At 43.0% G+C, this 27,393-nt stretch overlaps 1 protein-coding gene across 1 annotated transcript; it reads left to right on the top strand.

Annotated features, from left to right (window-relative positions):
- The first annotated feature begins 6,807 nt into the window (after positions 1-6,807).
- On the top strand, positions 6,808-14,174 carry Clec3a (C-type lectin domain family 3 member A). Its single transcript, XM_052167399.1, has 3 exons — positions 6,808-6,922; positions 11,713-11,796; positions 13,783-14,174. Exons 1-3 carry the CDS (start codon positions 6,808-6,810, stop codon positions 14,172-14,174), a joined length of 591 nt encoding a protein of 196 aa, XP_052023359.1.
- The last annotated feature ends 13,219 nt before the right edge of the window (positions 14,175-27,393 follow it).

Below are 27,393 nucleotides of genomic sequence, written 5' to 3'. Positions count from 1 at the left end.
ACTCTGCTGGGGAAGACAGGGTCAGAGAATGGGCCTTTCTTTTTGAATTCACAGGGAAAGAAAAAGAAAGAATTTAATTTTTTGGCCATCATAAATGTGAAATGCTCGTAAGACCCTAAGACAGAGGTATCCTGTCGGAAACATACATAACAGACAATAGAACTGGGATGCGGAGTGTACTGGCTGGTTCTGTGTGTCACCTTGACACAGGCTGGAGTTATCACAGAGAAAGGAGCTTCAGCTGGGGGAAATGCTTCCATGAGATCCAGCTGTGAGGCATTTTCTCAATTAGTGATCAAGGGCGGAGGGCCCATTTGTGGGTGGTACCATCCCTGGACTGGTGGTCTTGGGTTCTATAAGAGAGCAGGCTGAGCAAGCCAGGGGAAGCAAACCAGTAAGTAACATCCTTCCATGGCCTCTGCATCAGCTCCTGCTTCCTGACCTGCTTGAGTTCCAGTGTTGACTTCCTTTAGTGCGGAAATATAAGCCGAATAAACCCTTTCCTCCCCAACTTGCTTCTTGGTCATGATGTGTGTGCAGAAATAGAAACCCTGACTAAGACAACTCCCAAAGCGATCTCAACCCATAAGTTGAGACACCCTGGTCTAGGGGATTTGAGCATCCAAGCAGAGATAGTTTAATGAACCTAAGATGGCCAGCTCTAGTGAAGCCCTATTGTAGGATACTACATCTATGAATATTCATTTGTTCATGCCCACAAAATGGACATTACTAATGGATGGCAAATCCTTCCAGATACTATTTACTCCAGACTTTAGCTTACAAGTGATATGTGAGTGCTCATTCATTGAGTGTGACAAACACACCACACTAATTCAAAATGCTACCAGTAGGAAAAACTGCCCTGGCAGGCACAGGGAAGGTAGTGAGACATGAGGGAAGTCTTTGTACTTCGAACTCAACGTTTCTGTAAATTTAATTCTGCTCTATTAAAAAAAAAAAAGTCTAGCCAAGCGGTGGTGGCACATGCCTGTAATCCCAGCACTCAGGGAGGCATAGGCAGCCCGATTTCTGAGTTCGAGGCCAGCCTGGTCTACAGAGTGAGTTCCAGGACAGCCAGGCTATACAGAGAAACCCTGTCTTGAAAAAACCAAATCCAAAAAAATAAAAAATTCTACTGGGCCTGGAGAGTTGTCTCAGTGATTAAGAGCACTCACTGTTCTTGTGAGGACGGAGGTTCTATTCCCAGCACTTGCCTGAAAGCTCACAGTTGTTACTCCAATTCTAGGGGATCCAATACCATCTTCTGGCCCCTGTGGGCACCAGGCATGCACGTGATGCACACAGGTACATACAAGCAAAGCACTCATGAACATAAAACAATAGCTTTTAAAACTTAAAAAAAAATCCAAAATTCTAAGATAAACAAATCCTATGATCTCGAAAAGAAAGGAGCATAGAATTTTGGAACAGACTCAGAAAAACAAAAAACAAAAACAGGTGTAAAAGGTATTGGAATCTTTCCTGGAAATGAACGAAGAGCCTTACAACACTACACATTTATTTAAGAGGGGGAAAAAAGATGCCTCAGCTTACAAGGGCCGTGGGAGGGCAGCAAAGCTCAAAGCTATGAGACAAATACCTGGGTTTTCATCCTTGTTTGGCAAACTTGAATTTTCCCTCCCTCTTAGGAAAAGATTTGAAAAGATGGCAAAGAACATTGTGATCCATTGTGAAGTCAATGTTTGGTTTACACACTGGTCCCACTTTCCCCATTCACTCGAAGCTCTTTCTCACAGCCCAAGCAATCTGGAGTCAGTGACAATGATGCTATGGTGTCATCTCAGGCCCTTAAGAACCTTAGTGAAGAGAGACAAGACCACTTAGCCTTCTAGATTCTTTTTCAATCATGGGCAACAGAGGGAATCCCTGCCTCACACACGGACTTGCTATCAAGAATCAAATAGCCTGACATCAGGGCCATCCTGGGTTACAGTGTCAGGCCAGCCTGAGCTACAGAGTAAAACCCCATCTCAAGAAGAGTAATGTGAGGGGGGCTGGAGAGATGGATCAGTGGTTAAGAGCACTTGGTGCTCTTACAGAATACCTGGGTTTGGTTCCCAGCAACCACATGATGGCTCACAAACCAACATCTGTAACTCCAGTTCCAAGGAATCCAATGCCATTTCCTGTCATCTGTGGACTCCAGGCATGAAAATGGTACATAGACATACATGCAAGCAAAGCCCATAAACATAACATATATATATATATTTGTTTTTTGAGACGGGGTTTCTCTGTATAGTCCTGGTTGTCCTGGAACTCACTTTGTAGACCAGGCTGGCCTCGAACTCAGAAATCCGCCTGCCTCTGCCTCCCAAGTGCTGGGATTACAGGCATGCATCACCACTGCCCAGCTAAAAATAAATTTTTAAGATAGCAACATATGAAGTTGTGATGGTGGTAAAGCATTTGCCTAGCCAATGAGGTTCTGGGGTTGATCCCAAGCTCTGAAAACAGGAAGATGGTATCCTATTCCCTAATTCCATAATTCGTACACACTATGTTTAAAGTAGGGATGTATTCCATGCTGTAAGTTGCGCCTATTGGTTGTCGTCTGGACACTCCCGTAAGACATACCAAGGGCTTTACAGTTGTTACCTCGTTCAGTCCTTCCTTTAGCCGGTAAAGCAGGCCTTCCTAGCCCCACGGATCAACCTCGAGAAGGTGATTTGCCCAAGGTCACACAGCTGATAAATGGCTCACAGTAGAACAAGAAGCTCAACCTGCAGTCCACCAGTGCCCTCAGATGCTACACATGAAGTCCCCGTTGGCACAAAGAGTCAACATTGTGGGTGACACTTTTATAGTTTCCTGCATACTTACAGTGCTAAGCTGCCAGGATTTTCCATCCATGTGGTCCTACCTGAGCACCGACGTGCTCTTACAAAGGAGCTGTTGCTGGGTGGAAATGGTGAAGGATTGGATTAATTTTCCTCACCAACACGCAGAAGAAGGACTCACTTTTTGCTTGACAAGCCTTCAGATACTGCAGATGAGTAACATAGACCTCCATATGCTAAGCAAGGATAGCCTTTAGAGTCTATCTCCGGCTCAGATTCCATCTTGATCATGCCTGTAGAACAGCCTGTTGTTTTTGACAAGCCTGTCTATTCTTGGTACATTTTTTTTTGCATGTGTATGTGTGTGTGTATGCGGTGGACATATGTGTGAGTACCCATACATATACACACATGTGTAGAGGCCATTAGGTGTCTTCTCCACCTTTTGAGGTATTCATGGAGGCAGGACTCTAGTTGAACCACACTTTGCCATTTTAACCACTCTGGTCAGACAGTTTATTCTTAAGATTTCCTGTTGCTACCACTCCTGTATTAGGGTTACAAGTGGGCTACCCAACTCACTTGCTTTTATGCGGTCTTGGGTATCTAAACTCTGGTCTTCATGCTTGTACAGGAAGTATTTTGCATACACCCTTAATTCCATCCTGCCCCTGCCCCACCCCTACATAATATTCTTATAACTGATCATTCAGCTAAGAACAGTTAAAAACCTTTCATTATCTTTCTCTATTTACTTTCAAATGTTTTATTATTTTTATATATGTTAGGGGTTTGGCACACATGTACAGATGTGTGCACATGTGTACAAGTCCCATGGAGTTGGAGTTATGGCACTTTGAGACATCAGACATGGGCTTTCAGAGCCAAACAGGGTCCTCTGCAAAAGCAGTGATAGCTCTTAACTGCAGAGCATTCTTTGCAGCCCCTCAATGCGTTCCTCTACTTCTTATATAATTCTCTTGACAGTGTGTATTCATGTGTCTGGAGAAGCTTCAGGAAGAAGTGTCTGATGCTAGAGATTTAGGAGATAACCATGTTCAATACTTTGTGTTAATTCTTATAGAAGCAATGACTGTCTTCTTTTCAGTTTAAGCTGCTTCTAGGTGTATAATTGTGTGTGTGTGTGTGTGTGTGTGTGTGTGTGTGTGGTGGGGGATTGAACCTTTCACCTTGCCACCTTGTATGTAGTAAGCAAGTGCTTTACTACTGAGCTATATACCAGGCCTGTTTTGTTTTAAATCTCTGGTTTATGAGTGTGTGTGTGTGTGTGTGTGTGTGTGTGTGTGTGTGTAGCCACATGTAAATGGGTTAAAAGGATAACTTTCCATGGGTGTCGTTTCTTACCAACCCACTTATTTGAGACGATGACTTTTGTTCTTTATTGGTGAATACTCTGGGCTAGCTAGCCGGCTCCCATCCAGGCATCCTCCTGTCTCACCTCCCTTCTCACCCTGGGAGCATAGAGGTTACAGATGCCTAAGACCCAGTCTGTTTTCACAAGAGTTCTGAACACACACTTTACCCACGGAGGCATTTCCCCAAGCCCTTATATTTACTTTTTATTTTGGGACGAAGTCTCACTAAATGTTGAACTTTGAACTCACTCTATACCCCAACCGTGCCTAAAACCTTTGTCAACCTCCCAAATAGCTGAGAGTATAGACCTGACCCACCAGGTACTATCGTCGGACTGTCTCTGACCTGCCAGCTTCCTAATAATGGCACAGAGACATATTATTTATTTATGAAAGTGTAGGTGCTATAGCTTAGGCTTTTTCCCAACTAGCTGATATAACTTGATAACCAGTTTATACTAATCTACCTTGGCCACGCGGCCTGTTATCTCTTATTCAATCCCTAGACATCTGACTTCCTCTGTGACTGGCTGGCGAATCCTGCCCCCACCCAATCCTCCCCCAGAAGCCCCTCCCCCACTCCTGATTCTTTTCAGAGTTCCTATTTCTGCCCATATGTTTCTCTTTTCTTCTCCTGCCTTGCTATATAGGTCATCAGCTCTTTATTAAACCAATCAGAAGGTGATGGAGAAGAATGTTTATGAAACACATGATGATGATGTTTCATAAAAATAATCCCAAAGTGGAGACAGGATTCAGCTCTCTGATGGTACAGAAATCAACATTTTAATAATACAAAGACAATGTTTACACAGTGCGTAAGAAGATTATCCCAGCATGGCACAGTTTAGAAATACAATTACTGATGCACTGACAAAACTTTAACAGAAGGCAAAGTTATATTTCATAATGAGTTTTCTGTGTCTATCATTGATGTACGTCTGATGCCCAAACTCAACCAGAATAACACAGACATGGGATTGTGTAGCCATGTGAGTGTTCAGTCTTGACTTAAATGTACAGTGGCACTGGAAATTGTAGCAAATATCTCTAACCCAGCACTTGGGAAGTAGAGTCAGGAGGATCATGATATCAAGGTCGTTTTTAGCGACCTAGCAAGTTTGAGGCCAATCTGGATTATGTGGCTCTGCCTTAAAACTAAGCTAAAACAAAATTTTAGATCTTATCTCAAGACAAGGTTTCACCATGTAGCTTTGGCTGTTGTGGAACTCTGTAGACTGGTCTGGCCTCGAACTCAGAGATTTCTCTGCCACTTCCTGGTAAGTACTGGGATAAAAGATGTGCTACCACTGCCCAAGACTGCCCACCAAGACTGAAGAATTGAGTCTCATCCATGGGACCCACACCGCAGAAGGGGTGGGAGGAGGCGGGTGACTCCTGCAAGTTGTCCTCTGACCTCCGGGTGTGTTTCTGACATATACATTCTTTTCTTTTCTTTTCTTTTCTTTTCTTTTCTTTTCTTTTCTTTTCTTTTCTTTTCTTTTCTTTTCTTTTCTTTTCTTTTCTCTTTTTTCTCTTCTTTCTTTTCTTTTCTTTCTTTCTTTAAAAAAGATTTTATTTATTTTATGTATACATGTACACTGTAGCTGTCTACACACACACACACACACACACACATCAGAAATGGGCATCAGATCTCATTCTAGATGGTTGTGAGCCACCATGTAGTTTTTGGGAATTGAACTCAGGACCTCTGGAAGAACAGTCAGTGCTCTTAACTGCTGAGCCATCTCTCCAGCCCGGCATATACACAGGCACACACACACACACACACACACACACACACACACACACGTACAAGCACACACAATGCAAAAGCAGAAACTACCCTCATGGGATTTCAGCTTTCTTTCATTGGTTGGGGCGTCATGGTGTCAGCTTTATTTTATGGGGCTGCAAGTTGAACCCAGTGTCTCCCATCTGCCAGGCAAGCACAGTGTCACTGAGCCACAGTCTCAAACAATTTGGCTACTTAAAACAAAAAACAAAAAACAAAAAAACCTCCAAAACTCTTAAAAGTGAATTGGATCTACTTTCCAGATCTTGAATACACATCAGAGCTTTAAACAAAGGATCTTTACAGAGATTTTAAGCTTCCCATATATATATTATATATACTATATATATACTATATATTATATACATATATACTATATACTATATACTATATACTATGTACTATGTACTATGTACTATATACTATATACTATATACTATATACTATATACTATATACTATATAATATATAATATATAATATATAATATATAATATATGTATATATGTATATATATATAAATTTTTTAAAAAGCAAATCTTTCTTTAACTCAGACACACTCTGAAAAGGCAAATCACTGGGAAAATGCAAACAGAATAAAAATAAACGAATCTGGAGCCCAGCGTGAGGTGTGAGAACAGGGGCCTCCTTATGCCACGGCTGGAGGAACATTCCGGCCTTCCGTCAGCAGGCTTCCAGCCAACCTTGCAGCTCCTTTATATAAAGCCAGCCCCTAGCAGCCCAGAGCAAGATGTGGCTTCGCAGCCTCCCTGCTCCCTAGCTGCTTCAGTGTTGCTGACCAAGTGGCCAGACTGGCCTGTCCCAGAGGCATGGCAAAGAACGGACTTGTCATTTGTATCCTGGTGGCCAGCTTACTCCTGGACCAGACCAACAGCTACCCATCCCGGATGAAAGCCAGGAAACACAGCAAACGCCGTGTGAAAGGTAATGGGACTTTGCTGCCCTGCAAAACCCTAGGCTTACTCAGGGTGGGAAGATGTTGGACACGGCACGTATCCAAACTGCACCAGGAGACCATCCTATCATAGTGGGTGGGTGTATGGCTTTGCAAGGGATCCGGTGACCTTTAGAGTCTCCGGAGACTTTGCTATTTAAAGAAAACATGTACTAGGTTTTTTTTTTAATTGAAAATAATCTCTTATAATGAAAAAGTATGCATGTCTGTCATCCGTTGAGTTTTGATAATGTGGGATGTTTCTTAGCTAGAGCTTACTTACATGGACCTATGCACATCTGCCTTTATGGGTGATAGGAAAGCAGGAAACTGATTAGTGGTGCTCTGTGATCTCCTGGGTATTAAACCTATTCAAATATATTTGTAACTACACACACACACACACACACACACACACACTACAATCTCATTAAATGAGATGGCAGGGAACAGCTGTGGTTTTTTTGTTTGTTTGTTTTTTACCCTGTCTATCCTGTTGCTTTATTTCGCCACTTCTGTCAGTCGAGGGAAAGTTGTTGAAACCAGGTATGGAATTTTTCATATCAAGAAGTCGTGTCTGTCTCTTCAACTTAAGAACCTGTTAACACACAATCAGATAGAACTCAAAGATACTTTGACATAGAATTCACTTATGGATCAAAGCTAGATCTGAGGGGGCTTACTCTAGGCTAAGAGTCAAAAAAAAAAAAAAAAAAAAAACCTCTTCAAAGTTTAAAAGTGCAAAGACAATGGGACTCCACCTGATTTGGGTTGAGGCAGAAGAGAGATAAATGCACTGGGACCCAGAGATGCCTTATCTCAGCCTCAGAGGCACTTTCCTAACAGGAACGTAAGTCTCATACAACATAAATCTCATGATTCAGTTGCCTTACCACAGTCAATTCCTTCAAAGCAAAACCAAGAAGTAAGGGGTGGCTGGCTCACTTGAGATGTGGAGGCAGGAGGATCAGAATTTCAAAGTCATCTTTTGGTAGGGAGGGTGAGGACTCAAAAAGGGACCCACGAAAAACAACAAAGTATATGTTCTACCTGTCACAAGCGGCTGGTGGGCCCACTTATCTTTTTTCTTTTTCTTTTTACTTTTTTCTTTCTGTTTTTCTTTTTTTCTTTTCTTTCTTTTTTTTTGTTTTGTTGTTGTTGTTGTTGTTGTTGTTGTTTCTGTTTTTGTTTTTTGAGACAGGGTTTCTCTGTGTAGCCCTGGCTGTCCTAGAACTCACTTTGTAGACAAGGCTGGCTTCGAACTCAGAAATTCGTCTGCCTCTGCCTCCCAAGTGCTGGGATTAAAGGTGTGCGCCACCACTGCCTGGCGATGGAAGGCTTTTTAAGCAGAGATGTTCTTCTTTATAAAGTATTTATTGCCTCTCCCAGCAAGCTTTTTAAATAAAAGCTTTGGATATTTCTCATATAGAGGTGAAGTATGTCATGGCAGGGGAGGACTGGAGAAGGGAGAGAGAAGACAGGAAGTGCTGTGGCTTGGTCTTGTGACTCTCCTTCGCTGAACTAGGAACCCTGAGGAGGGGATAGGAATGTATGTGAGTAGCTTCTTCCTGCTCTATCTCTCTCCTCCCGCAGGACCCACCCCCAGCAGGTATGCTATTTTAATCAGTTGCAAACATATCTTAACCATCACACACTGACCCACCCCCTAAAGTAATAGCCAACCTTTGCTTTCAGATCTAATAAAAGTCAGGTCTACAAGAAGCGAAGCAATCATCTTAGACTCTAGAACAAAATGCAAAAGCCAAGGCAGAGTGGCCATGCATCCTTCTAATCCCAGCACTTGGGAAGTGGGGAACATGAGTTCCAGAACAGCCTCAACAGATTTAAGGGTAGAGTGAGCATTATTAAGACCTTGTCTCAAAAATGCAAAGCCACCACCAACAACAACAAAAAGCAGAAGCCAACCCCCCAATCTTTACCCAGAATTGTCTCCTGTTACTAACAGTAAATAACTACATCTCAGATTGACATTGCAAATATTTGACAGGTAAATAAACTTACTACATGTGTTCAGTCTTGGATAGCTATACATGTAAGCACGTTTCATTCGTTTTAACAGCTGGATGTGTTACTTTATTGTTTGGGGCAAGTCTCTGACTTCACTGGTTCGTTCTCAGCAACCTTTATGGTATGTCTCTCTCTGACACAGTGTAACACATGAAGTCCCTTTTGGCACATATGTCCTTCCCGGCACTAAGATATTGTAGTATACCTTCTAGAAGTGGCATGCCATTAATCAGCTTCCCTAATTGTCTCTTCAAATGACATCACCAATCTATACCTTTCTCACTCAACCCAAAACCCAACCGACCATGGTTCCACTGGAAATGTTTGCTGGGTGGGGGGGGGGGGGGGGTGTGTGGAGGTGTTCCTATCCTGAAACTGATACTGTGTAGCCACACTCACAAAAGAAAAGGAGACCTTTTCAGAGACTCAAAATGGCAACGGCAGTTAAGCACCAAGCACAAGTGTCCCCTAAGTACTTACTTCATGGGTTTCAACAAATTAACGAGTTACACTAATGAATAAAATACACCTTTTAGAGGGAGCTGGCTCCTCAGGGCATTCCTTCTGTCCATCCACCTGAGCAATGGTATTTGGAAGGGGATGGAAGACAGCCAGCCACCCAGAAGATGACAGCCATAAAGATCTCCCAGGAGTCTAATAAGGCCAGGTGTGTCTTCCTGCTAATGAGCGTGTTTACAGCTACTTATTTAAATACAAAGGAGCTGGAAGCTGACCCGGAAGGAAGGGGGCTGAAATGTGTGTAGCTGACTGCTTGGAAGTTGGAAGCAAGCCCTCAGTGGGCCCCCATAACTGATGGGTTTGCATCTTAAATGGCCCCTCAGTTTGAATGGTCTCACAGGACAAAATCGTTGGGCAGTTGTATTCCTGAGCTGAGTTGTTGGATGCTTAATAACTGATGTACAATATAAAGGGAAATAGGGGTTGGAGGGAGAGGTACTCAATACCCTAGAAGACAGTTTCCTGGCCCAAATGTAGAACCATCTGGCTTGCGATGCACAAGTGTAAAGGGACAGAGAGAAGATTAAGATAGTGGATTTTATATTTTCCTGAGAAATCACAGGGACACAAAACTGAGTTTCTTTTGTGTGTGTGTGTGTATGTGTGTGTGTGTGTGTGTGTGTGTGTGTGTTGATACGCATTCACAAGTGTGCACATGCATAGGAAGCCAGGGGACAACCTCAAATATCATTTCTCAGGTGTCATCTACCTCCACCTTTTTTTTTGCTTTTGTTTTTAAATAGAAGTCTCTTTTCTTGGCCAGGATTTCTGACAAGTAGGCTATGCTGACTAGCCAGGAAGTCTCAGCGATCTGCCTAGGTCTGCTTCCCAAGATGGGATTATAAGCATGCTACTTTGCCTGGCTTTGTTTGTTAAACTTGGGTTCTCTTGTGTCATGAGGCAAGCATTTCACTGGCCTAGCCACCTTCCTAGTCCACAGAACCGAGTCTCTATCTGCCAGCCCTATAACGAGACAGCTGGGGATGGGTCATACCATTTTTATGTGTCATCTTCGAGTGAGTCCACGTGCTGGGGGACAATGGGGACGAGGGGATGGAGGCAGCTGCTCTGCAGAAGCAGATCAGGAGAACAGGGAGAATAGGAGACGCCAGACACCCACGTTTAAGCTCTGCATTTTACAGACTGGAAACCTTCAGCAGGTGGACTTTTCTGTTTCTCTGTATACTCCTCTGTGAACTTCTAAACTCTACCTCAGGGACGGCAAGGCAAGTGATCTCCTGGCCCAGCCTGTATGGTGTCTTTTAATATATTTACGTGTCATTTTTGGTATGGGTTGTCACAGTTCCTAGTAGTCACTAAGACAGTCCTCATTCTTCTGCAATCTAGATTTTAGCCACAGCTACTCCCTCACTTGTAGCTGAGGCTAGCCAAAGAGTTTTTGGTACCATCTAAGAACACTCAAGAATACAAAACTGGAACTAGGGATCCAGAGAGCTGGCAGAACCCTTGCCTAGCATACATAAGTTACGAGAGAGCCTGGGTTTAGTCTCTAATACCGCCAAAAAGGGAGGGGGTTGAGGAATGTAGAGAAGAGAAAAGAAGCAAGAAAGGAGACGGAAAAGAGCAAGAGGCAGACGGAGAACAGGGACTAAGGAGAAACGGTTGGTGGTGATGCCCCCATAAGCAAGTTTTCAATGGTCCAAGCCGGGAGAGCCACTGCGCCTCCATCAGACCTCATCAGTAAGGGGTCCAGGGTGTGAGAGGTGATGCCCAGTAAGTGTGGCTCCTGGCACTCCCCCACCAAGGCCCTTAGCTCATCGCATTCACCTTCATCCTCCACTAACACACGACATCAACCTTTTTATATTTCATAAAAGATACGCTCCAAACGGAGCACATCACGCACGGGGGGAAATCGTGGATAAGGAAACCAAGCTACTGAAGTAAGTAAAATACAGATGGTGCTCTGCAGGAAAGTGAGCGCGGTGCAGGAAAGATCAGAAGTGACCATGTCAGGGGTGGACAAGTGTTCCCAGAGCTCATAATGAGAGATGAGAGTGGAAGCCATCCTCAAAGTCCCAGGGAACCTTCTCCTGCAGGTTCTCTGCCCAAATTGGTCTTAGTGCGCATGCGCATTTGGCGCGCCAGCAACAGAACCATTGCCTTGGATTCTGCATTACAAAGCTGCTTTTTTTTTTCCTTTTTAACATTTCTATTTCGAATGTTTTCCATCCCACACCCTACCCCACCCCACCCTACCAATGTCCCCTAGAAAAGGATGGTGACCTGAAGTCTCAAGTTGAAAAGCTGTGGCGAGAAGTCAATGCCTTGAAGGAAATGCAAGCTCTGCAGACAGGTGAGAGGTCCCCTTCACCGGCGCCTGGTCGGGAAGGGTAGTAGAAGAGAATCAGCTGTTGCCCAGGATTGAATTCATCCAGACTGCTTGCTGAGTACTGGGGTTTGCTTGTAGAAAAAAACCAAATGAAACAAAATAAAAACTTCGGCAGCTGGTGGAAGAGTTGGAGGATGGCTCACACCTTTAATCCCAGCATTTAGAGGCAGGAAAATCTCTGAGTTTGAGGCCATCCTGAGCTACAGAGAAGTTCCAGAATAGCCAGAGGTACACAGAGAACCCTCTTCTTGGGGGAAGAAAAAGGTAGCTTAAGAGTACATGCTATTTATTTTAATTTAAAATTTTTAAATAATTTTATGTGTACTGGTGCTTTGCTCAATACATATATATGTATATACATATGCATACACATACATACATGCATGCATACATGCACACATGCATACATGTATATATGCATGTATATATACACACATATGCATAATGTATGCATACATGTATACATTATAGATATATACATATACACATATGCATATACATATAATTTTTTTCTCTGTACCATGTGCATGCCCATAGAGGTCAGACGAGGGCATTGGATCTCTAGAACTGGAGTTACAAGCAGTTGTGAGCCACCATGAGCCCTTAACCAACAACGAGCCATCTCTCTAGCGCCTATGTTTAATATTTTGAGACAGGTTCTCTTATTTCCAAGACCGACCCAGAGTTCACTATGGGGTGGAGGATAACTCAATTCCAAATCCTCCTGCTTCCAACTCCAGAGTGCTAGGGCCACAGGGCCTTGTGTCTGTGGTGCAGTGGACTTAAGCCAGGGCTCTGCAAGTGCTGATAAGTGAAGGGTCTACTAACTGAGGGAAATCCCGAGCCCTTAAGAGGCTGTTTTGGGGCCTGGAGGAATAAATAGCTGAGTTAGCAAAGTGCTTGCTGTGAAAGCCTAAAGAACCGAGTTCAAATCTCAGCAGGCAAAGAAAGGGGCTGCTGTCAAGCCTGACAGCCTGAGTTCGATTCCTGGGCCCCACATAATGACAGGAGAAAACATTGTCCTCTGACAGCCAAATGTTCTGTGGCTGCTGTACAGCACACATGCACATACGCACATACACACACACACAGACACATACATTCACACACACATACACACACACACATACACACACACATACACATACACACACACACACACATACACACACACACACACACACACACACACACACACACACACACCAGTGTGGACAGGGAGCGATCCTGTGTCAAAAAGCAAGCAAATGAAATTCAACAAAGTAGGGGAAAACCCACTATTTCTTTGACTTTTTGTCTTCTTTCTTTTTTTTCCTTTTTTCTTTCCTTCCTTCCTTCCATCCATCCTTCCTTTCTTCATTTCTTATTGGTTTTGTTTGGTTGGTTTTGGTTATTTTTGGTTGTTTTTGAGATAAGATCTATGTATGTAGGGCTCACTCGCGTGGAAGTGGCTATGTAGATCAGGTGCTGTCTCAGTCTCGGAGTGCTCTAGTCATAGGCGTGTGCCACCAGGTGGCTTGTGTTTGCTCTTTAAATTATTATAAATTATTATAAAATTTTATTCCCTTCTAAAAGTCCAAAGGGAACCCACCACGCAGTTCCTTACATAAACTAGGCTACAAATTATTTCGAAGTGGTCCAGGATTTAAGGTTATGTTTTGGGTCCTATATGGCTGAGGATCCATTATATCCTCCCTAATCCCTTTGGGGGCATGTCAAGTTGTAAGTAAAAATGTGTCTAAACCTGATACATGGAGATAACACCATTGTGTTGTGGGGTTGCATGTGGTTATTATTGTGTCTGGCACCAACACAATCATCAATGGTACGTTATCACTGTCAACCCATTAATCATTACACAAATGTCTACCAGTTCTTGCCAGGTCTGGTCTTAGGCAACCCATGCACAAAAGGCATCTTATGACATCACCAACTTTCTCATTTTCACAGTCTGTCTTCGAGGCACCAAAGTTCATAAGAAATGCTACCTTGCTTCAGAAGGCCTCAAGCATTACCACGAAGCTAACGAAGATTGCATTTCCAAGGGAGGAACCCTGGTTGTCCCCAGGAATTCTGATGAAATCAATGCCCTTCGAGATTATGGTAAGAGGAGTCTGCCAGGTGTCAATGACTTTTGGCTAGGCATAAATGACATGGTCACAGAAGGCAAGTTCCTCGATGTCCATGGATTTGCTGTCTCCTTCCTCAACTGGGACCGCGCCCAGCCAAGTGGTGGCAAGCGGGAAAACTGTGTCCTGTTCTCCCAGTCAGCTCAGGGGAAGTGGAGCGATGAGGCCTGCCGCAGTAGCAAGCGGTACATTTGTGAGTTTATCATCCCTTGAGAAGCCTTTCCTCAGCATCCTCCCAAGACAGACTTGTCAGGATACATAAGCTGGTAGGCCCCCTCAGTAAACTCAGATTACATTTACTAATTGCAGAATCGCAATGCCAGTATTGGTATTCATAGGTATGCAGAGACAGGCCATGCTTCTACCGTAGCTCATTGTAATATTATTCTTCATATGACAAAGGGGATCAGAAAATAATGACCCAGATACAGTAAGAAATGGACTTCTGACAATGGGCAGTCCAATTGTATTCCACTCTTCTTGTCCCTCTCAGGTGAATAGACCTGACCTACTTAAAAAAAAAAGTCACATGATGTACTCCCTTTCCATCACTTTAATAAGCTAGCTGATGCAAATACGTGTGAAACAAAGTGAGGTTTATTTAGGTGGTAACTGTAGTGGCTTGAGGTCAAAGGTTAAGCTGCTCCAGTGAATTCGGCCAATGGCGACTGTGACAGATCACAAGGACAAGCAGTCACATCTCAATGCAGAGCAAACAGAGGATGGGCATTGTCTCCTTTCAAAGCAGTGTCTCCAAGTCACCCGAGGACATCCTAGACGGCTCCACCTGCTTAAGGCACACAATACTTATCAAAAGTGCCACACCATGGTCCTTGGTGGGGACAGAAGCAATTAAACTACCTTCAGCTGTAGTGTGTGATAAACATATAAACCAACACGCTGTCGTTTGTTATTGTTGTCAAGGAGCGTGAGCTGTGCTCAACCACAGCATTCAGCTTTGTGACTTGTGGTGTGCTGAGCAATGCCACCAAGAACATGCATCAGATTTGCTACGGGAGGACACCAATAACGTCTGTAGGCAACAGAAAATTTTCATCTCCACCCCAGGCTTATGGGACCACCATCAAATATGCAGTTTGTTAAGGTCCAAATATTGTGTAGTGTGTGGATACATCTGGCTGACAAGAATGTCCCAAGTCAGTGATTCTAGGGTGCTATCCAATCTGTAACTTGTCTAGCACAATGCTTAATTTCCTCCACCCTCTTAGCCTATGGTCCTTGCTTTCAGTTGCTGGCCACATCCCCTGGTAGGATGTGAATCTTCTTTGCCACATCAGAGCAGGGATGACTGAAAAGATTCTCATCTAACTCTTCAAATTCCCTGACTCTGGCTTTCTTAAAGGTGCCCAGTCAAGATCCCAACCCCCGACTCCCTCGAATCAGCATATATTTGATAATTTCTCCTCTTGGTATTCTATAATAGCTTCTAGCCAACGAGCAACATTAAGACAGGAGAAGAGCAGCAGATGGTGAGGACAAAGAAACCAGAGGAAAAGGAAGCAGGGCTGGGGGTGCACTTCAGTGGGTAGAAAGCTTGTCTAGCAGGCAGGAAGACCTGGGTTCACAGGAGTGGTACGCATAAGCCAATAATCCCAGCACTGGGAAGGTGGAGGTAAGAGGATCAGGAGTTCAAGGTCATGCTCTACCAACTGACCTGCAAGTTTAAAGCCATCCTAGACGACGTGAGGCCCTATTGAAACAACAAGGACAAAAGAAAAATGTCTCTTTCCCTCATGTGTGTATTCTTTACAGTCTTCTTTTATATATGACAGCGATATTTTTTACTTTCTTTACATATATATTTCTTCAATTATCATTATGCATCTCAATCTATGAAGGGCAATTTGTCATTAGAAGCTGGAAGTTGGACTTAAATAATACTATTTGAGACTAGCACAGGTGTGCAATTTTTTATTCTAACGATGCTATTCCCATTAAATTGCTTAACTAGATTTCATAAAAATAACTTCATTGCTTAAACACAGCAGCATAAATTTAAGGCTTAGGGGAAATGGGTTTTGTAGAAATAAACAATTCTGAATATATTCTGTCCTTCAAATAAATATCTTTTCTCTTTTGTGAATAATGTCCTGCTTCCAAGAGCTAAATTACATATGCTTGGAATCAAATTTTAGGTTTGTTTTTTCATTGCACAATAAAGCTCCAAATCTGATCAGTGTGAATGTGTTTGGATATTGATTACATTTATTCAGATTAAGAAATTTATATCAAACTGGACAGAATTTAAAAGCGAAAAGGCCTGGAGCTGATGAAACTTGGAACAGTGGTGTAACTGGAAAACAGTTTCAATCGGCCTTGAAGAAGCACAGTTTTGAGATGGAGCACAGGAGATGGGGGAACAGGGGAAACGTTAAACATATCACAATTGCAATTATATTTGGTTGAGCCCAGCCAGCCCCAATATCACCATCTTCTGACAGGTGACATTAATAGCTAGACAGTAGCTAAGTCTCTAAAGTGTTTGATTCAGGACATGAGTGCAGACCTAGAAAGACACATCAGTAGTTGAATGCGGAAGCATACATCTGTAAGCCATGCAGTGGACACATCAATAGTTGAATGCAGAAGCGTACATCTGTAAGCCATGCAGTGGAGGATGGAGTCAGGTGGACTTCTGGAAGCTTGTGGCCCAGCTCTCCAGGTCTACATGGCCAAGTTCCAGGCCAATGAAAGATTCTACCTCATAGAAATGGGGAAAGGCTTTAGAGGACCAACCCTCAAGGTCATCCTCTGATCTCCACACATGTACCATGTACACCTGCACACACACACACACACACATACACACACACTGGGTGGAGGCATGAACTGAGCAAACAGGAGTGAACAGCACGTTTCCATCACATCCCACTTTTCCACGGTAAGTTTGACACACGTCTCAGTTTTTTTCAGAACAACACTAGGGTGACTGTCAGCTCTAGATTTATTTTATTATGTGGAGAAAAAAAAATCACAATGACAGAGGTGACAGCTGTCCCAAAATCATGTGCCTGGAAGTAAAGGTTAACTCACCACACCCTCAGCAACCACAGAGGCTGTGACTTCAAGAAATGGATCCCAACAAGTGATGGGGCAAACTCCAAATCATGGCTCAGTTTCCTCATCTAAGGTCATCACTTGACCTCGAGAAGACATTGACTGTGAAGCTGCTGCCCTTGACTTCCTTACAAGGACTTGGTTAAGGAGCCAAGGACTTGTGTCGATGACAGAGTCTGGATCCTTCAACATTGTGTCAGACAAGATCATCTTTTCCTGAGGAGCAAGCATTCAACATCTCAGCAACAGCAGCTGGAACATACAACCGAACAGTGCCACCAGCTGCTGGAGGGATCCCCACCACCATCTCCCCTCCAGTCACTTAAAGGGAGATCTTTGACTGCACTGTGGGAAGACTATCATGATGAACCAGCATGGAGTCGTTGGTGGCTATTAATCGTTTAGACAGAGAGTCATAGAGGTACACATCCTAAGACATGGGTGTAGGCTTCTTGACGGAAACTCATACTTGGTGTCTTCACAGTGTCTGTGTATATGAACCTGCAAATTTCTAAGTTATGTTCTTCGCATGATATTTGGGGCCCTCTTCTGACCTCCAAGGGCACATGTAGGCATTTGTACATAGCCACACATGTGCATACATACACACCTGAAAACAAATCTCAATAATAATAATAATTCTGGAGTGGAGCTGGGGCTATAGCAAGGTTGGTAGAATGCTTGCATAGCAAGTAGAAAGTCCTGGGTTTGAACACCAACACTGCATTCATTGGGCACAGCCTCATACACCAGCAATCCCACACTCCAGAGGATGAGGCAGGAGGATCAGAAGTTTAAGTCCAGGCTGGAGAGATGACTCAGCGCTTAAGAGCACTGTCTGCTGCTCTTTCACAGGTACTGAGTTCAATTCCCAGCAACCAGAAGGTGACTTACCACCACCTATACTAGGATCGGATGTCCTCTTCTGACATGCAGGTGTATTTGCAGATGAGCACACATGTACATTAAATGAATAAATGAATGAATGAATGAATGAATGAATGAATAAGGTAAATATATTGAAGTGAGCCTAGGGTGGATGAGCCCTGAGTGTCAATGGACAATGGAAACTGTGAGGTTTTTCAGCCAACTCCTGCTGCTTGGAAACAAGGGTGTGGGACCTGGGGAGTGGCAGAGGGCTCCACTACACTGCAGAGTGTCAGAGTGAGGAGTTGTGCCTGTATCTAGCACCCTGTGTTCAGATGCATGGGTTGGGAGGGTAGGAAGGAGTGGGGCAAATTTCTTAGAGGCTCAGGTTAGAGGAGAAAAAAAGAAGACAGGGGAGGAGACTCACTCCTCCTGGAGGAGAAATGTCCTCACTTATGGTCTTTGTTTATGTGCATGAGAACCCCCAGAGGCCCTAAGCGGAGGAATAAAGTGAGAAGGGAGAATCCAAAGAGAAATAGGGGATTGTGGGTAAGCGTGGTATCAGGAAAGACAGAGGGCCTAGAAGCCTACTGAGCCAGGGCAATGGAAGGAGGAGGAGCTGGATTAGAAACGGTGTAAGGAGTCCAGAGCAGATGTGAAGATGTGGAGTGGGCAACCCAGCAGAATGGTGATAGGCTGGCAAAACGGATTTTATCCATTAGGGCATCCTCTTTAGCACCCCTGATATGGCCTCTTTGGCCCTTCATAGTGAGGGCTGGGGATAAGCTCTCAGCCTCCGCTTCCTGCCAGCCTGGTTGCTATCATATCTTCCTGCTGTGAGGGACACTCCTCCCTATAGAACCATGTGTTTGTTACTTGTTACTGTTCTACTATTGTGAAAAGACACTGTGACCAAGGCAAGATACACACACACACACACACACACACACACACCACTTAAATGGGAATTTGTTTACAGTTTTAGAGGGTAGTCCTTGATCATCATGATGGGGAGCTTGGTGGCAGGCAGAGGCAGGAATGGTGCTGGAGCAGTAGCTGGGTTTATATCTGACCTGCAAAATGAATATATAGAGAGGCCACTGCATGAACCCACAAAGGTGGAGCCTGTATTGTGTTGGAGATGCCAAGATATTGCAGATGCCAGAGCTGGGGTTATCTGTCTAGGAAATAGAGCCTACCAGATCAAGAGTGAGAGATGTGTGCTGTGGTTGGCAAAGCTGGAAGGAATTGAGGCTCCAAAGAACCATCTAAGCCCCTAGACACTGAATACAGAGCTGCAGAATTTTGGAGTTTTCCCTAAAGGGTTTCCTTCTTGCTTTGGTTCAGAATTCTTTTATTATATCCACTTTTCTCCCCTTTTGTAATGGTAATATATGTAATTTGCTTTTTGGTTTTACAGGGGGTTACAAAGATTGTCTCAAGTCTCAGAAGAGACTTTAGACTTCGGACTTTGTTAACCAGTATTAAGGTTGTGAAGGGCTATGGAGGCTTTTGAAGTTGAACAAGTCATATTTTGCATTATGATGGGCTATAAGGGAATGGAAGCCAAGGAGCAAACCAAGGTGGTTTGAATGAGAATAGCCCTCATTAACTAGTATTTTGAATATTTGTTTCCCAGACTTGTTAGGAAGAATTAGGTGGCATGACCTTGTTGGGAGGGGTGTGGCTTTGTTGAAAGGGGTGTGGCTTTGTTGGAGGAGGTGTGGCCTTGTTGGAGGAGGACCTATATCACTGGGAGTCAGGCTCAGTCTCATTCCCTCTCTGCTTCTCTGCCTATAGATTGAATGTAAGCTCTTAGCTCCTACTCGAGCATCATGCCTGCCTCTCTGAGGCCATCCTCCCCTCCATGGTGACCATGGACTAACCCTCTGAAAACTGTAAGCGAACTCCCAATTAAATGCTTTCTTCCATATGTTGCCTTGATCATGGTGTCTCTGCTCAGGACAGAACTAAGACTATTTTTCTGCTCAGAAAAACAACTAAGACAAACCACAAGTCAAAATAAACTCTTCCAAAAGTTTCCTTAGCCATAGTGTCTCATCACAGCAAAAGAAAAGTAACTGCTACCCAGGTCCCAAAATGGACATTAACACACGAGGGACAAATCCAAATATTTCTGCAAACAATATAGGTAGAACAGCAAGATTTTAGTTCAGTGCTGTCATAGAAGACTTGATCAGGGCTGTAAGCCATCTACATCTGACAGATATGTATCTGACACCCCTCACCCCCTTTCTATGCAGCCACATCTTAGGACACACAGCTTGTTTAAAATGTTGGTATCACACAATCCCTCTTCTCTTGTCAGCAGGGAGTCTAGAAATGAATAGGGGAACAAAACTGAGAAATCTATGAAATGTAAGACTTGAAAATCAAGCAAGGAGTCAAAGAATTTATAACTGAAATTCAACAATACATAGGGATGCAGGAAAAACCATTAAACAGAGCAAAGATGATTTCGGACAGAGTAGAGAGCCAAGAAGACTCCAGGGATCAAAGATACATGGCATCATAATGAAGGTATTGATGGGTGCCACAGGGACTGGAGAAACTATAAAATTTCAGGACTCTGACATTTAGAATGAGATATTAATTTTACAAAACATAACCACAGAATGAGTGGAGAAAAACCTTCTGGAAATGAAAGATAGATAGATGTTACTGTTGGAAATAATAGTTTTACTGTCAGTAATTGATACAACAAGAAGACACTCTGCAAGAATAGAGAGCTAACCATCAACAACACCCAACTGACTCGGAGGGACATTTATAGAAGAGTTCATTTGATAAATACGTTTTCTCTACAAGAACGAAGAAACCATCCACAAATGGACCACATAATGAAACTTACTATACTTTTAAAACATTGAAATTGTTTAAAATATGTTCTCTGGCCGCAGTGATATTAAACTAGAAGGTAATAACAGAACAATTCGGGTAAAATCTCCAAATATATAGAAACTAGATTTCTCCACAAACAACAGGTAAAACAGAAAGTTTGGGAGAAATTAGAAAATACTTTAAGATAAACTCAAATGAAAATACAACCTATCAAAATTCACTGGATGAAATGAAGCAGCATTTAGAGGAAAAAATTATAGCATTAAACACTTAGGTTAAAAACCAAATATGGAGGACTGGACAGGTGGCTTCAGTAGTTAAGAGTGCTTGCTACTCTTGCAGGGTACCTAAGTTTGATTCCTAACACCCACATAAATGGCTCACAATTGCCTGTAACCCCAGTTCCAGGGGATTAGATGCCATCTTCTGATCTCCCTGGGCTCATGTATGCAAGTGATATACAAAAAGACAAGCAGGCACTCCTGCACTCGTGCATGTACCTGTGTACACACACACACACACACACACACACATACACACTCATGTGTCAAGATAAGCATTGTGGCTCACACCTGCTTTAAGAGGATAAGGCAGGAGAATTATAAGGAAGAATCCAGCCTGAGCAGCATACCGCTACCTAGGACATTCTACTTTTCAGAGGGAAACAAGAACAGATAGAGATAAGGGAGAGATTTTTTTCTTTATTATATTACAAAAAGTCAAAAGTGGGCAATTATTAACATTGTTTCAGCATCTCTGTAACTACAAGCCTGAAACAGAGAAAGCAAAGTGAAGATGGTGGGAAGCTTTGAAACTTCAAAACCTAACCCCCCCCCACCCCCCAGTGACACACCTCCTCAAATAAAGCCACCCCATCTAACCCTTCCCCAACAGTTTCACCAACTGGAAACCAAGTATTCAAATATATGGGGATCATTCTCATTGAAACCACCAGTCTGCTGTGGTGGTTTGAAAGATACGTGTGCCCCACAGCTTATGGGATTTGGACACTCGGTTCCCATTTAATGGTACTTGAGGAGGTATGGCTCGTGGGAGTAGGTGTGTCATTGGGGGCGGGCTTCGAGGTTTCAGAAGACTCATGCCACTCCCAGTTTGTGTTCTCGGCCTTCTGCGTGTGATCAAGATGTAAACTCTCAGTTGTTCCTGTGCCTTTGATCCACTATCATGGACTTTATAACCCACTGAAACTGTAAGCCCAAATTACACGCTTTCTTTTGTAATTCACACAGCTGAAAAGAGGGAATCTCAATTTAAGAGTTACAGTCATCAGATTGGCTTTAGATATATTCTTGGGGCATTTTCTTGATTGCTAATTGATGCAGAAGGGCCTTGCCTGCTGTAGGCAGTACCAGTCCTAGGCAGGTGGACCGGGGGAGGGGGGGAGGCTATAAGAAAGATGACTGAACACAAGCCAAAGGGAGCAAGCCAGTAAGCAGTGCTCCTCCATGACCTCTGACCCAGTTGTCTTCAAGTTCCTGCCCTGGCTTCCCTTGATAATGGATTATGACCTGGAAATATAAGCCAAATAAACTTTTCTCTCTTCAGGTTGCTTTTGATCATAGTGTTTATCACAGCCACAGAAAGGAAACTGGAAGAGTATCTTTTGAAAAAATAAGTTTCCTAAGTTATGAAACCAATCTATCATCCACACCATGGAACACATCGAAGAGTAGGAAAACACACACACACACACACACACACACACACACACACACACACAGAGCCAGACTTTGTCTACTTAGTAGTTTTTTTCTTCCACCCTTCTCTTTTTCTACCCTTTCAACCCTGTAGCACTAGATAGGAGATTAAAAAGGGATAGAGGGGAAAGGGCATGCGATTGATTGTGTTTAGACTGCTTCCTGCTGATTAGGGGCATTGAGTTCTTGGGGAAAGTTTGACTTTCAGTGTCAGGATATCTAATCTTTCTCCTCCTCCTCCTCTGTTCCTCCTCCTCCTTTTCTTCCTCCTTCGTTTTTTCCTCCTCCTCTTCTTTTTCCTCCTCCTCCTTTTTTCTCCTCCTTTTCTCTTTTCCTCCTCCTCCTTCTTTTTTCCTCCTCCTTCTCTTCCTCCTTTTCCTCCTCATTTTTTCTTCCTCCTCCTCCTTCTCTTCCTCTTCCTCCTTCTTTTTTCTCCTTCTCCTTTTTCCCTCCTCCTCGTTCTCCTTTTTTTCCTCCTCCTCCTCCTCTTCTTCCTCCTCCTCCTCCTCCTCTTCCTCCTCCTCCTCCTCCTCTTCCTCCTTCTCTTCCTCCTCCTCCTGCTCCTTCTCCTCCTCCTTTGCATATGACTACATAACAAACTACAACCAACAGCAACTCCCTTACCACCATCTCTTGGGGCCTTAGAATTTATGTACCCTCTGAAAAGTCCCTAGAATTCCCAAAGTTACAAAATTGCATAAATTATTTAGAGCTGGCAAAACCACACTTCCTACCAGTGCTTGAGGCAGATCATAGTTACCAGCTGTGAAGCAGCCCTCCACCTGGGATTAAGACAAAAACCCATCCTTATTTCTGTGTTTTTGAAGAAACCAAAATTCTTCCTAGAAAGGCATTGCAGATTATCCTTCATTACAGTCTCTTATGTTTGTTTATCCTGTTCTCATTACCCAGTATCTGCATCAGTGACTACTTTCATTTATCAGTGTTTTCCTTCATCACTAACCCCCAATGGCCTTAAAATGGGGTCTCTTGTAGCCAGGTTTGCTGTTCAGAGCTCTTGGGATCTGCCACTCCCCTCGATGCTCTGGTTAGTGGCACTCCTACACTCAGTCATGCCTAGCTTTTTAAGTGAGTACTTGGGATTTGAACTTTAGTCCTTACATTTGCCGAGAAAGCACTTTATCTATTGACCCATCTCCCCAGTCTTAATAACAACTTCTTTGTCTCTTCAACGTTCATGGGGTGGATATAAAAGTAAGTGGATAAAAAACTTACTTGTTCAAGGCCATTGAAGAGCGTCCCCCCGCCCCCATAATCAGCAACTTGTCAAAGCAGAAATTGAAGCCCCAAGACTTTGATTATTGGTTAAAAGAATGGAAGTTGAATGTTAACTCTGGCCCTGAACAGAGGCTTGATTTTTATTATTTTTTTTTTTTACACTGTACAAAAGATCCTAAGATTACTGTCTAGCTTGAGGTTTTCTGATAAAGGACAAGGAAATAATGTTGTTCTCTTAGGAGTTGATCCAAACTTGTTCTCTTAGGAGTTGATCCAAATGGACCTGTTTATCACCCAAGCAGTAAAAACAAAACAAAACAAACAACAAACAAAAAAGCAACTTCAAGAAAGCCATCCAAGAAGAATTTTTTTCTATATTCTTTGTTTACATTCCAAATGATTTTCCCTTTCCTGGTTCCCCCCTCCCCATAAGTCCCATAAACCCTCTTCCCTCTGCCTGTTCTCCAAGCAACCCCCTCCTTCTTCTCTGTCCTGGTAATCCCCTACAATGCTGGAACAAGCCTTTTCAGGATCTGGGACCTCTCTTTCCTTCTTCTTGGGAATCATTTGATATGTGAATTGTGTCTTGGGTATTCAGAGCTTCTGGGCTAATATCCACTTATCAGTGACTGCATTCCATGTGCGTTCTTTTGTGATTGGGTTACTTCACTTAGGATGATATTTTCCAGTTCCAACCATTTGCCTAAGAATTTCATGAATTCATTGTTTTTAATTGCTGAGTAGTATTCCACTGTGTAAATATACCACATTTTCTATATCCATTCCTCCATTGAGGGACATCTGGGTTCTTTCCAGCTTCTGGCTATTATAAATAAGGCTGCTATGAACATAGTGGAGCATGTGTCCTTATTGCATGCCAGGGAATCCTCTGGGTATATGCCCAGGAATGGTATAGCAGGGTCCTCTGGAAGTGTCATGCCCAGTTTTCTGAGGAACAGCCAGACTTATTTCCAGAGTGGTTTTACCAACTTGCGTTTCCACTAGCAGTGGAGGAGTGTTCCTCTTTCTCCACATCCTTGCCAATACCTGCTGTCTCCTGAGTTTTTAATCTTAGCCATTCTGACTGGTGTGAGATGAAATCTCAGGGTTGTTTTGACTTGCATTTCCCTAATCACTTGATCTTTGACAAAGGAGCTGAAACCATCCAGTGGGAAAAAGATAGCCTTTTCAACAAACAGTGCTGGCTTAACTGGAGGTTAGCATGCAGAAGAATACAAATTGATCCATTCCTATCTTCTTGTACTAAGCTCAACTTCAAGTGGATCAAGGACCTCCACATAAAACCAGACACACTGAAACTAATAGAAAAGAAACTGGGGAAGACCCTTGAGGACATGGGCACAGGGGAAAAGTTTCTGAACAGAACACGAATAGCTTATGCTCAAGATCAAGAATTGACAAATGGGACCTCATAAAATTACAAAGTTTCTATAAGGCAAAGGACACTGTCAAAAGAAAATTTAAAACATAATATGAAGGGACAGGAAAGTCAGTCGGTTCAGGGGTTAAGATCACTTGGTGCTCTTACAGAGGACCCTGGTTTGGATCACAGCAACCATATGGTGACCCACAAATATCTGTATGTAACTTTAGTTCCAAGGGTGCTGATACCCTCTTTAGACCTCCTTGGGCACCAGACCTGCACTCTATCTATAAATCTATGTATCTATCTATGTAGCTTTCTATGTATCTATGTGTCTATGTATGTATCTATCTATGTATCTCTGTATCTATGTAACTATGTATCTATGAATCTATGTATCTATGTATCTCTATATCTCTGTATCTCTGTATCTATGAATCTATGTATTTATGTATCTATCTATCCCTATCTATCTATCATCTATCTATCTATCCATCCATCCATCCATCCATCCATGCAGACAAAACATTCACATACATAAAATAAAAGTCTAAAAAGTAAAATAAAATAACTATATATGTGAACCAATGCAGTTGTTTCTTTGGGTAGTATATTCCTTATTTATTTATTTATTTATTTATTTATTTATTTATTTATTTATTGTACATGGGTACACAGTAGCTCTTTTCAGACACACCAGAAGAGGGCGTTCGATCCCATTACAAATGGTTGTGAGCCATGCTGGGAATTGAACTCAGGACCTCTGGAAGAGCAGTTGTAATTTGGAAGAACTCTTAATTGCTGAGCTACCTCTCCAGCCCCAGTACATTCCCTCTTTAAAGTCCCTGTATAGTAAACTCTCTCGTTAAATTCCAAATGTTGAAACATTACTTTATTTTACTGATTGAACTCTGATTGAAACACTGCTTGAGGAAGGCAGCAATATTAATTTATTACTTTAAAGATGTTTTTTATATTTACTTATGTGTGACTGTGCGTGTGCGTGCGTGCGTGTGTGTGTGTGCGCGTGTGCGCGCGCGCGCGCGCGCACGCGTGCGCATATGAGGGCATGTGCCCGTGGAGGCCAGACAAGTTCATCAGAGCCCCTGGAACTGGATTACAGTGTTTGTATGCTGTTCTGGTAAGTGTTCTTGTCTAGGGAGCCATTTCTCCAGTCCCCCAGATCCTTTGTTTCAGACAGACTCAGAGAAGTTTGGGGCATGATGCCTGTTACTCGTCTTACACATGTCATTGATTAGACTCCAGTGACAAATTACAGGAAACCATAATACTGAAACTTTCTCTTGCCTTGGAACCTTTATTCTGTTACCATAGTTTCCGTTGTGGACTGGTTGAACCGGTCTCATGTAGCCCAGGTTATACTTGGGCTTACATAGTGAAGAATGGCCTTATATTTCTGATCCTCTGACCTTTTTTTTCCAGAGTTCTGGGATCACAGGCCTTATTTACCATACCTTGTTTATTTTATCTGATAAAATATAACAGCCTCGTCATTTGAAAATCCAGTTAGCAGGGGGCAGCCTTCTGAGTGTGAGGACAACCTAAAACCAAATCAAACCCCTCCCATCCAGTGGAGTGTTAAAACTGTCTTACAGCAAAATCCATACAGCTTTTGTCTTTTGTCTCATGGTTTTCTGTAAGGGATAAGATTGCCAGGGAGAACAATTAGGTTCTTTTTTTCTCCCAGTTTGAACAAATGCAAACAAGGACATTTTCCATTGTGTATTTGTTTCCTGATTTCTTTTGGAATACAAGAAAACCAAGGCACTGGGTTATCTTTTCTAACTGAGACAGGATCTCACTACGTAGTCTTGACTAGCCTCGTACTCGTTGCATAGCCCTGGCTATCCTCAAACTTAAAGAGATCATCCTTTTTTGTTTGCTTTGGTCTCAGATAGCCCTCCCCATCCTCCATTGTGTTTTAGTTTGTACAGATAAATGCTTATTTCTGAGGCAGGAAAATAGTTTTAGTCTCCCATGTGCTGAGATTACAGGCAAGAGCCACCACTCTAAGTGCTGTGATCATAAAAAGAGAAAGAGGTGTGAGAATATGTTCTATGACTGTGTGGGGGAAGGGGGAGCCTCAGTGGGCTCATACCGAGGCATCCCTTCCCCCCGAGGGACCAGACACACGATGGTATAATATAGAATAGAGTTTATTTAGGTCATGGGGAAGGGAGTTAAGAGGGTAGTAGAGGCAGAGAAAGGCAGAGAGGAGGAGAGAGTAGAGAAGTAGAGGCCGGCCATGACCACGAGGAGAGAG

The sequence above is a fragment of the Apodemus sylvaticus genome, chromosome 21, assembly GCF_947179515.1.
Source record: "Apodemus sylvaticus chromosome 21, mApoSyl1.1, whole genome shotgun sequence".
Taxonomy (NCBI): domain Eukaryota; kingdom Metazoa; phylum Chordata; class Mammalia; order Rodentia; family Muridae; genus Apodemus; species Apodemus sylvaticus.
The sequence above is the reverse complement of the archived record's forward strand: the minus strand, read 5'-3'. Positions and strand labels throughout refer to the sequence as shown.